Here is an 11,902-nt window from a genome sequence, read left to right on the forward strand (position 1 = left end):
TCCCCTTCTCTCTTTCTGTCCCCCTCCCCCCAATCGCTTGCTCCCCAGCCCCACCAGGCCTCTTTGCCTGGCTCTAAGCAGCCTTCCTTCCCACTACCTACCCCAGGGCTCACTCATTCACCTCCTGATCCCTGACTCTTCACAGCTGGGAATTGCTGGCTCCGCCAAGCCAAGAACGGCCGCTGCCAGGTCCTGTATAAGACAGAGCTGAGCAAGGAAGAGTGTTGCAGCACCGGCCGGCTGAGCACCTCATGGACCGAGGAGGATGTGAACGACAATACTCTCTTCAAGTGGATGATTTTCAACGGGGGCGCCCCCAACTGCATCCCTTGTAAAGGTGGGCCTCCTCTCCCCTAGGCAGCAGGCCCTCAGTAGAGGGCGTCTTGCCCTCAGCGTTCCTGCTGTCTGGCTGAGGCTTAGGGCTGGAAGAGTTTTGTTCGGTTTCTCCGTTTTTTTGTTTTGTTTTGGTTTTTTTTTTTTTTAATTTTACCCCGGGTGGAGTCAGCTAGGTGGAATCCGGTCTCTGCTCGCGCTGGAGGCAAAATAAGGTCGGAAGAGGTCAGTCCTCAGGCTTCTTAGCAGAGAATGGTAATGAAAGCAACCAACCAGTGTGGTCTTTTGAGAGAATTTGGATACAGGACTTGGCCTGAGGTCCCCAACCCCCATATCCCTTCCAGGAGACTGTCTGGGGCCCTCCATCTCGGATGCATGATTGCGCAAGACATCTGAGACCACCAGTCCACCCCACCCCACCCCCGGCTGACCCTCCAACTGCCTGGCCTTGGTTTGAATGCGTGCCTCTTTCCAACTCCTAGAAACGTGTGAGAACGTGGACTGCGGACCAGGGAAAAAGTGCCGAATGAACAAGAAGAATAAACCACGCTGCGTCTGTGCCCCAGACTGCTCCAACATCACCTGGAAGGGTCCCGTGTGTGGACTGGATGGGAAAACCTACCGCAACGAATGTGCACTCCTCAAGGCCAGATGTAAAGAGCAGCCAGAGCTGGAAGTCCAGTACCAGGGCAAATGTAAAAGTAGGTCCTACTCTTGAGCATCTCCATACATTCATAGACCCTTGAAGATCCAAGGGGGATAGATAGTACAGTCTTCATAAAAAGCCCAGGAATCTGAATAGTGATACCAAATAAAGGAGCTCTTATCTAACTCCTAAAGGGTAATGAAGGAGCCAGCCTGGAGTCACAGCACAGATCCTCTGGGAAACAGCCAAGCTCCCCAGATGCCTGCTAAGATCTGGATATTTTGCTTTTAATGATTTCCTTCATATTATCAGCTGCTGGCTCCCCAAGGACCAGAAGGTTCCTAGTGAAATGTCACCCTCTTTTTTTTTTTTTTCTCCAGAGACTTGCAGGGATGTTTTCTGTCCAGGCAGCTCCACTTGTGTGGTGGATCAGACCAATAATGCCTACTGTGTGACCTGTAATCGGATTTGCCCAGAACCTTCGTCTTCCGAACAGTACCTTTGTGGAAATGATGGAGTGACTTACTCCAGCGCCTGCCACCTGAGAAAGGCCACCTGCTTGTTGGGCAGATCCATTGGACTAGCCTATGAGGGAAAGTGTATCAGTAGGTATTCTGGATTGAGGAGAGAAAAAGAGATGGGACAATTAGAAAAAAATCTGTTTTAATAGTGTGGGGACTAACCACTGAATAAATCCATTAAACATTCCTCCTGAAAAGCCACTGTGTTCTAGAAGTTGCATTGACACACCAGCAAGAAGCAGACAACAATTTTCTATCTTAGAAAACTTAGAACTCACACAATTTTACACATTTTTTAAAGTGCCAGACTTGCTGGAGGCGAAAAATAATTACTTAACAGTTCCTAAAACCTGTTACCGGATTCCAGTAATTGATGGAATTTTTTTTTAAATCCCACTTGTAGGAAATAATCAGATTCATAGTTAACTCAAGGAGATTGTGAGATTCTGACCCAAAGTATATTATTTTTAGTGTGGATCTATAAGATGCAAGAAAGCACTGTGTGTGTGTGTGTGTGTGTGAGTTTATGTGTGTGTTTGTGTGTGTGTGGATGTGGATGTGTGAGATTTAAAAGCAGTTTTGTATGACACTGTCATTAATCCATTAGTGATAATGTATATAATATATATGTGTAAATAGGGAACGGAAGAAAGGGAGGAAAAAATGAGACCCTCAGTTTGCTCATCACAGGTGTATTATATCCTAGAAGCAAAGTCCTGTGAAGATATCCAGTGTGGTGGAGGGAAAAAATGCCTATGGGATTTCAAAGTTGGCAGAGGTCGCTGCTCTCTCTGTGATGAGCTATGCCCTGACAGCAAGTCGGATGAGCCAGTCTGTGCCAGCGACAACACTACGTATGCCAGCGAGTGTGCCATGAAGGAAGCTGCCTGCTCCTCTGGTGTGCTGCTTGAAGTGAAGCACTCCGGATCTTGCAACTGTAAGTGTGATTTTTAACCTTGCTGCAATTTAAGGCATTTCCAGGCAAGTCCTGGGGAATGGACAGTTTTGAAAAAAAAAAAAAAGGCACGCAGACCTCGCTCTGTAAACCTAGTTCTGTTCAAGCTAGGTAGCTGCTAAATTTCACCAGCAATTCATTGATCCTCAGCCAAATGCTCTGCACTGTTTTCCTGGCTTTTTACCATCTCCCTGGTGACCTGCCACTAGGTTGCCTATGAAAATCTCTGTCCAGTTTGATGCTCATTCCTTCCTTCTGGTACTTTGCTTTGCTGTCGCCTCATTAACACCGGAATCTAAGCTAACTGCTTCAAAAAGTTCGTTTGGTTTTGTTCTTTCCAAGACAGCTTTATATTATCACACCTGGGCTGCGGCTTAACGCAGTTGCCACCTACTAACTCTGAATTAAGGAGCCAAAGTAGTTATACCTAGAACACGAGCGCTTTTTATCTGATTTCAGGAATCTGCCTGTAAAACCTGAGCCATTGATTCTTCAGAACTTTCTGCAATTTTGACTTCATAGATTATGGTGGTTTGTTGTTTTTTTTCAAAGTAAACTTATTGCATAACTGCAGAGACCCCCATCCCCCCCAAAAAATAAAACAAAAAACAGAAAGCATCACACTGCAAGTCACGTTAAAAAAAAATGCAACGCTGTAATGTGGCTGTGTCAGAGGGCTTTGAAAACATACAGTGAGCTGCTTCTGCGCTGTTGTCATCCGTATTTAAACAACAGCTCCTCCTGTATTCCCCCATCTAGCCATCTCGGAAGAAACGGAGGAAGAGGAGGAGGAGGAAGACCAGGACTACAGCTTTCCTATCTCTTCCATTCTAGAGTGGTAAACTCTCCACCAGTGTTCAGTGTTAACATAGCCTTTGGGCGAAACAAAACACAACAAAATAAAAAATAAATAAATAAATAATTAAATAAATAAATAAATATTAAAAAAGGAAAGAAAAAAGAAAATAAGAAAAAGAAAAAATATATTGTTCATAATGTAAATAAGTGTATGCTTATTTATTTGGGGGGAAAACTATATACATTAAAGGACCTTTGTCCTAAAGCTCTCTCTCAGGCCGCATGGTTACTCACTGGGCATGGAGAGATGAGCATTTTGTGGTCTACTGGATGAGGCCTATAGTTGAGACTTGTAGACATTTATTTATACTGTGTCATGTTTTATAATTTATACATAAAATGTCTGGTTGACTGTACACCTTGTTTTTTTTGAAGAAATTTATTCGTGAAAGGAAGAGCAGTTGTTATTTATTGTGAGGTCTCTTGCTTGTAAAGTGAAACTGTTTTTTTTCCCCCTTGTAAACCATTTAACTCCATTCCTCACTACGCACACCCACCTGTCTCCCTCCACATCTCACCCGTTAGATTCTTTTCCACCTTTTAACAAATTTGCATGTCAGTTTCTGTCATGTTTATTTATTGGATTCTCAGCTGCCTAATCTGTACATACCTGCTCCCTCGGGTTTTGTTTACAAGGAATCTTGACTGACCAAAAGGCATTGTAACTCTGCCACAGATACAAGGTACAGAGGATGTGCCTCTTGTCTGCTTCCGTTCCCTCGTTCTGGTGAACGTTGGGAGAGAGGATGGGAGAGGCATTAAAATTCTAAAAATGTGCTTTTATGATGTTACAGATCCAAAGACATAGAGTGATGTGGGTGTCAGGAGACTGAAGAGAGGTGAAAGTCACGCTTTCAACCTGTCATTCGGTGTTTCCTTTGAGCTAGTCGGCTGTACCTATTCAATTAGTTCCTTTTCAACCAATGTGTCACTGAAAGTTCCATCAAAGCTTCATCAGTTCAAGTTTCTTGCTTTTCATAATACTTTTTTCTGATGCAATTTTATATTTTCAAACATGGCAAGTTAAATATAAATTCATTTAAATATATAGTTTTGTACTTTTCTACCATGTAAATGTGCAATGTATATAAAAGTTATAATGTGTATTTGTAGATAAATGATGAGTGGAAAAATAAAAAAAAATGTAAAAACCAGTGGTCTCAGTTTCTGGTGTTGGAAAAAAGAACTTATTTTGGTTTGTGAGTGAAAATGTTCATGATACATGTGTTAAGAGATATGTCGACCACTGATATTAAGTGGTGAGGGGCAGTGGGTGCTACAAAGTGAAGTAGGATAAAAAATCAGCCTGTGGGGTGGGGGAAGAGATGGCTCAGTGGTTAAGAGCACTGATTGCTCTTCCAGAGGTCCTGAGTTCAATTCTCAGCAGTCACATGGTGACCCACAGCCCTCTGTAATGGGATCTGATGCCCTCTTCTGGTATTCTGAAGCAATGACACTGTACTCATACAAAAAATAAATAAATCTTTTTTTTAAAAAGATCACCCCACGACTGGAAAGGTGGCTAGGAGGTTAATAGCTTGTACTCCATACATTTGTAGAGAAACCAAATTAGGCTTCCACGACCCATATCAGGGGATTATGAGTCACCTGTTAACTGTAACTCTAAGGGATGCAATGCTCTCTTCTGGCCTCTGAGGGTACTTGTACTCTCAGGTGCACGTACTAGCACACACACATACACACACACAATTTACGAAAAAATAACAGATTCCCTTTTTAAAGGGGCTAGAGAGATGATTCTGCAGCTAAGAATACTCATTGCTCTTACAGAGGAGCCAGGGTTGGTTTCCAGTACCCACAGGGAATCTATCTGTCATTTCAGTTCTAGAGGATTGATCACCAGACATGCACATGGCACACATACTACATGCAGGGAAACGCAAAAGTAAAATCGTAAAATTAATTCCATGAGGGATTATGCCTGGGGTTACAGATAGTTGTGAGCCGCCACGTGAGTGCTGGAAACCAAACTCTGGTCTTCTGGAAGAACAGCAAGTGCTCTTAACTGCTGAGCTATCTCTCCAGCCCTAGATAAATGTTTAAGACAAATCAGGAAATTAAGGGGACCAAAGGTCCAGCAATTCTTGCAGGACAGGCATGTGTTAATAGCCATAGACCAAACACTAAAGATGTGACTTCCTTCCTGAAAGACATCTATTACGGTGTCCCTATGAACACGTTGTTACTACTCCTAGTTGTCTTGTCACAGCCATGGGCCTGCTATCACCTACTAAGCTCATCTAAAAATAAGCCATGTCTCCCATTGTTTAAAAGGCAGTGCATGCTAGAGAGTTTACTCAGTTGTTAAAAGCTCTGGCTGTTCTTCCTCAAGACCAGAGTGCAGTTCCCAGCACCCACATCAGACAGTTCACAGCTGCCTATTCTAGGTCCAAGGGAGCTGATACTCTCTTCTAGGCTGAATGAACACCTGCATGCATGTGTGCACAGACATACACATAAATGAAAATAAGATTGTTCTTAAACGTAAAAAAGGCAATCACATACATCATGAGGAAAAGTAGAAGCAGACAGATATGTATCTGACAAGTGCAGTTAACAATCTAGTAGAAAGCGCTGCACTAAGCAGTATAGTCATGGAGCACTGGAAAAGTGAACGAGAGCAGAAGTGCCTTCCACCATGATGTTTGTGATTCACCCTGACACTCAAGGTAGGAGAAAAACTGTCAAAATTTTGACCTTTCATAATACATTGAGGTGCCTCAGAATGGTATTTGGGACAGAAACAGGGGCCACTGTGATACGTGGAATAAATCATCAACACAGGTTTTAGTTCATTGTGCACCTCATATTCAATCTAAACAACATATTTAACGTGTCAACAAATTGCAAGCTGAGAAGAAGTGAAGAAAATTAGGAGGGAAAGAGCCAAGAGCAATCCATCTCACCTGTGCTAAACAAGCATGTTCTTTCAAAGACCAGGGTCCTGGTTGGTGCGTCTATCCCTTTTTCTTATGAATAATTACTAAAAATTGCTATGAGAGACCATTGGCACTCAACAAGTCACCAATGGAGAAATTGAGTAGAAGCAAGGGCAGGCATTTATGTAATGAGCGGGAGCCTAGAGAATTTTGTTCCCCAAGATTCCCACAAAAGGGGGAAGTTGAGGTGCAGGAGTCTAGCCATCAACTGCAAAGGACATGGTCATAACTTCTCCAGGGCAGACAAGTTTCTGGCTTCCCTCTGAGGAAAAGGAGGACTGGCCAGAGAGAGTTTCACGGCCCTTCCTGAAGTGGGTTTACGGCTTCATCCTGGGATTCTACATCACATGCTTTAAAGCTGCCATTGACAATCAGGGTGAAAAGATCAGACTTAACAGGCTCTGGTGTACCTCTTGGCTAGCAGGAGTGATAAATCCAACAGCTTGCCTTTTAAACAACATCCAGGTTATTTATTTAAAATTGTATTCTATATTTGCCAGCATCAATCATGCCTCTTTAAAAAAACAAAAACTGTATCTCAAGTTCCTTCTAGAATTTCATACTTTACACTAACTAATCTTATCCTAGCTTAATTAGCAAGCCTCTCCACAACAAAGAAGAGAAGAAAAGAAATCTCTAGGTAAACACTGTACCACTGAGCTACATTTGCAACTCTAGAAATTTCCTTAAAAATTAATGGTTAAAATTATTATAACTGGAATTCTAACCCTGACTCAAAAACATGTAAGTAAAGAAAGTTATCTAATAACAATGTTATTAACAGAAACAATTGTTAGTAACTAATTTTAATGTTAGTATGACTACATCCTAATCTTTTGGAATTGCAAAATATGAAACGATAATGAAAGAATCAGTCAAAAGCCCAATTTTTGTCAAATGTCTCACAAATGTGTATTTTTATATACTATATGGAATATAGTTTCCCAAGCATGACAAAAATTAAATTTACTTTAATTGAAATTACCCTGAAACAAGACAAGTACAAGGCACCTGAAAGAATGTGCCTAAGACAGAAATGCTATAAGGCACACTGAGTTAATTCACAGACTCACAATATTCTCCAATAAGAAGGACTGTATCCACGTTAAATATGCTAAATCTGATGACTGCACTATAATTATGTAAAGGAATAGGCCTACAGTCAGGAAATACAGAAGTATTTAGAGGGAAGAGCAAAATGTACTTATAATCTTTAAATGGCTTTAAAAGAATTCTATGTTTTATCATAGTCTTCGTATCTAGTATACTGAAAGACAGTACAAAAAGAGAAAAGGAACATGTTGCCAACAAACAAGTCTCAGTAAAACACCTGGAGGAATTTTTAGGGCCATCATTTTTGGCAAATTTCCTGTGTGCTTGAAAATATATCCAAATGAAAACTTAAAACTCTTCTAACACCGTTCTCAGGAAGGAAAGATGCTCCATGGATGTCTTCTCATCCTCCAGGGAAGCAAGTGGCTTGCAAAGCCACTTCTGAAAAGCTCAAGGCGGCAGCATGAGGTGGCCCTGTGGGCTCAGGGACTTGCAGCCAAGCTTAATGATCTGTTTGATCCCCTGGAACCAGGTTGATGGAAGAAGAGAACAAACCCCCAAAAGCTCTCCTCTTACCACCTCACTCATGAATCCTGTGGTGGGAGAGAACCCACACACAGAAACACATGAACAAAAGGAATAAATAAATGTAACAAAAAAAAGAGAGTAAAAAGTAGACCCTGGGCTAGAGAGGTGACTCAAAGCTTTAAGAGCACTAACTGTTCTTCCAGAGGACCCACGTTTAATTTCCAGCACCCACATGGCAGCTCACAACTGTCAGTGACTCCAGGATCCAACACCCTCACACAGACATACGTATAAGCAAAAAACACAATGCACATAAAAAAATTTTTTTAATTATTTTTTTAAAAAAAAAAACCTAAAAACTTCATTTGATATGATAAAAAGCCTGGAAAACGATACCAGTGAGTCAGGAATTCAACTTCAATAATTAATGTTGGGAGTAAGAGAATCTCTGAAAAATGAATTACCCAAATGGAGAATCAGCATTTTTTTTAAAATGAGGGTAAAACACTCCAAATACCCAACATTCCAGTCCCCCCACCCCCGCTGTTTGTCATACAAAGGACCAACTCATTTAACCTTCCTGGGTGTGTTTCTTTATCTCTAAAGTTAGGATAGACAAAGTGCTCATCTCACAGTAATACCACAAGCATTAAAAGACTCCAGATGTCTATGTATAAAGTGATTCCCTTTAGTGGCTGGCACCCCAAACAGAGAGTAAATAGGTTTCCTTCCCTAGTATAATAATTACTGTTATCTAAAGAAAACAATTGCTATTGTAATTTATCACCCAATAATAATAAATGAGAAATGATACCAACTGAGACCTGAAAGAGAAGCATAAATAATTTTGGAAGGAGGGTAAATAAAATTTAAACTATTTTACCCATGTTGGTATTCAACAAAACTAAACAGTTCTGAGTACTATAGCAAAAGTGTGCTATTTTTTAAAAATAGACTTAGCGATATAATTCCCTGTTGAATTTTATAAAAAAAAAAGAAAGAAAATGTCACCTATCAGACTTTTTCAAAACTCAAAATGTGCCTTGTATCTTTTTATTCACACGGTCAGCTTAATTCTTGCTAGGAAAATAAACAAAATCAATGCCCTATAGATCACTATAGATCTATAGATCACTAGAGAGGTTCTATAGATTAGATCTATAGATCCCTAGAGCAGACTGCTTATATGCTATCCTATATGCTAATACAAACTATGCGATTGTCAGGTTAGAAAGAATCCTGTTGACTAATGAAACTCATTTACTAAAGGAGATTTTTTTTTTTCAGAGCCTGCCTCCCAAGATTGACACATTTCTGCTGGTCCCATCCCAGTTTCCAGTCGCAGCACAACACAATCCTACCTCAGCCAAAAGTAGTTATGTAAATAGACTCCAGGCATGCTTGCCCTATGTAGTCAGCAGACCTGCCCAGACATGCCCAAATCCCAGTTTCTATTTTGCTGGAATCCCCCCACGAGTACTGGATGGTCACTGGGGTTTGCCATCCTTGAGCCTCAGATATCTTGGCTGGTGCCATCAAGATTCCTGTGGCAGAGTCCTTCAAACACTTAAAAACATATTCTCTGGATTAGAACAAATGTCCTGCAAAGCTATACTATGTCATTCTTCTATTTTAAGAATATGGCCAAGGAATCAACTGGCAAGGCTAGCGGCTAGATATATTCCCACCAAATATCTCTTGTATTCGTTCCCCCAAGGACTCAGGTCTCTGGCTACAGCGAATAAGCTCTTCTCAAGAACTTTGGGTCCCAGCAAGAAGTCAGAGGGAAAAGTGAAAATCCGGGTGAAGGAGAGGCTGAGATATAGTGTTTCCCAATGGAAACTTGAGGCAAAAATTCACTTACCCACAAACATTTTTAAAGCCAAAGCTGTGCCTCGAAATTGAGTCCAGTTTAAAAGAAAAAGAAAAGAAAAAAGTCTAAATCTTGATCTCTTCCAGCAAAGTCAGTTGGATGGCTCCATGACCTTGGTACATATAAAAACCATTCCATGTAGTTTCCTGACAATGTTGTGGGCCTGAGTCTATGTCGACAGGTAACAGGGACAGAATGATACAAAAGGCAGTGAGAACAGGGACTCCTAACATAGATTTTCCTGCGGGATCAGTGCCCAAGGAGACATCATCCGAATGGGTAATTTGTGCATCCGGCATGTGGCACTCACGCAGCACAGAAACACGGTAAAAATAAAGTCGACGTGGACAGGAAAGAAGGTCTGATCTCAGAGAATGGATAAGAGTCAAGAAGCACAACACCTTTAACAAACGTTGCAGTGAAGTTTGCCTACATATAAACAACATTCCGTCTATCTAGAGAGATTCCAAGGAAGAACGTTAAGAAAACAAGGAATAGTGCTTGACGGTCAAGCATACGTGATTTGGTATGGCCTTACGCTGTTTCCATGTGTAATACTGAAATTTTCTGGGAACCCCCATAAACAAGTCTATAAACCATTTACAGGTAAAATAATAATGATGATGATGATATCTTGTAAAGCTGTCTTAATTCCCTTGTGCCACCATTGTGACCTGCAGTTTTACCTTAGCAACTATAATTCTCTCCACTATACTTCAGAAATCATATTGCCATCTCACTAAAACGAAAGGGAAGAACATTCCTTAAAACTTTTGAACAAACTAACTCCAGAAGACACCAAAATTGTGTGTCTGGCTACTGCTAAGACACCTATGCACATCCCCGCCACCACAGTAGCCCACACTCAGATCTGAATGTCTGAATCCCTTTCTATTAAAGGTCATGCTTAAATCTAAGTTAAAATTTCTTCCTTGTAAACTCCATGTCTGCTTCTTACTGACTGATCCTGAAATTCTTTTCCATTATCTACATCAGTGGTTCTCAACCTTCCTAATGCTGCAACTCTTTAACATAGTTCCTCATGTTGTGGTGACTGCCCCACCACCATAAAATTAATTCGTTGCTACTTCGTAACTGCAATTTTGCTACTGTTATGAATGGTAGTTTAAATATCAGATGTGCAGGATATCTGGTATACCACTTCTATGGGGCTCACAACCCACATGTTGAGAACTACTGGTCTACATAGTCAAGAACCCAAGCTTCGCAGAGCCCAAGACTGTGAAGACAACTCCGGAATGTTCCAAATAGCTGCGTGGAGCTACCTGTATCTCCAGCTCCCCCTGCCACTGACATAAACAAGACATAGTAACTGAAATCCTCAAATACAAGCAAGATATAGTGCCTGCATAATGGCTAGATTTATTCCAACTAAATATCTCTTGCATTCATTACTCAAGGACTCAGGGCTCTGGCTATAATGAATGAGCTCTCCTCAAGAACTTTGAGACCCAGCAAGAAGTCAGAGGGAGAAAAAAAATGTGGCTAGACTGACTGTATCTCTGTATCACTGAACCAAATTCACAGACAGCAGGATCCAAGGTTCTGTGTTTAAATAAACCTTCCCAGTAATTCGAATACAAAACAAAACTAAGAACTTCCCTGGGGTGACTTCAGACTTTCTGGAGTGATCTCCAACTACCTTGGGTTCCACGGCAACCCAGAGTTCTCAAGGACAGCTTTATTAGAATACAAGTAAGGCTAACCTCAGCATGTGTGTTATGGATAGTAGTGTTTTCATTCACCTCTTTAGCATTTCCAACCACGTTGACCTCAAGCCCCTTCCCCTTTCCCTGCTATCAGTGTCCCTTATTCATCTATTGAACCTGGGTTTCCCTCCACTGTGTCAGTAGCCCAGGTTCACTCAATCGCATACTATAGTAAGTTCCTTCCCTTCAGTCCTGGAGAACCTTATTTCTATATCTGTGTTTGCTACTGCATCTCTCTTCTCTTGTCTTTTTACACATTTCCCTATACAGTGGTTTTACCCACCTTAACCTATGTATGTACTTCATATTTTTAAATGGTATTATATTGAAATAATATATAGTCATATATAAATAATAATAAAAGTGATAAATAGTAAAGTTTGCTTCATTCACTTGAGGTGTGTGTGTGTGTGTGTGTGTGTGTGTGTGTGTGTGTGTGTGTGTG

The 11,902-nt window shown here is 41.1% G+C and overlaps 1 protein-coding gene across 2 annotated transcripts in view; it reads left to right on the forward strand.

Annotated features, from left to right (window-relative positions):
- Fst (follistatin) overlaps nucleotides 1-4,467 on the forward strand; it is a 6,786-nt gene extending 2,319 nt beyond the window's left edge. Inside the window, exons 2-6 of one of the 2 annotated variants that reach the window (XM_028783894.1) lie at nucleotides 146-337; nucleotides 816-1,034; nucleotides 1,360-1,584; nucleotides 2,207-2,437; nucleotides 3,215-4,467. In XM_028783894.1, the coding sequence (XP_028639727.1) occupies nucleotides 146-337; nucleotides 816-1,034; nucleotides 1,360-1,584; nucleotides 2,207-2,437; nucleotides 3,215-3,297 (950 nt within the window). In that variant the 3' untranslated portion in view covers nucleotides 3,298-4,467. The remainder of the gene's footprint in view (nucleotides 1-145; nucleotides 338-815; nucleotides 1,035-1,359; nucleotides 1,585-2,206; nucleotides 2,438-3,214) is intronic. The other variant, XM_028783898.1, reaches the window with a different exon arrangement.
- Nucleotides 4,468-11,902: the final 7,435 nt, after the last annotated feature.

Source organism: Grammomys surdaster, unplaced genomic scaffold (genome assembly GCF_004785775.1).
Source record: "Grammomys surdaster isolate TR1022 unplaced genomic scaffold, NIH_TR_1.0 99, whole genome shotgun sequence".
Taxonomy (NCBI): Eukaryota; Metazoa; Chordata; class Mammalia; order Rodentia; family Muridae; genus Grammomys; species Grammomys surdaster.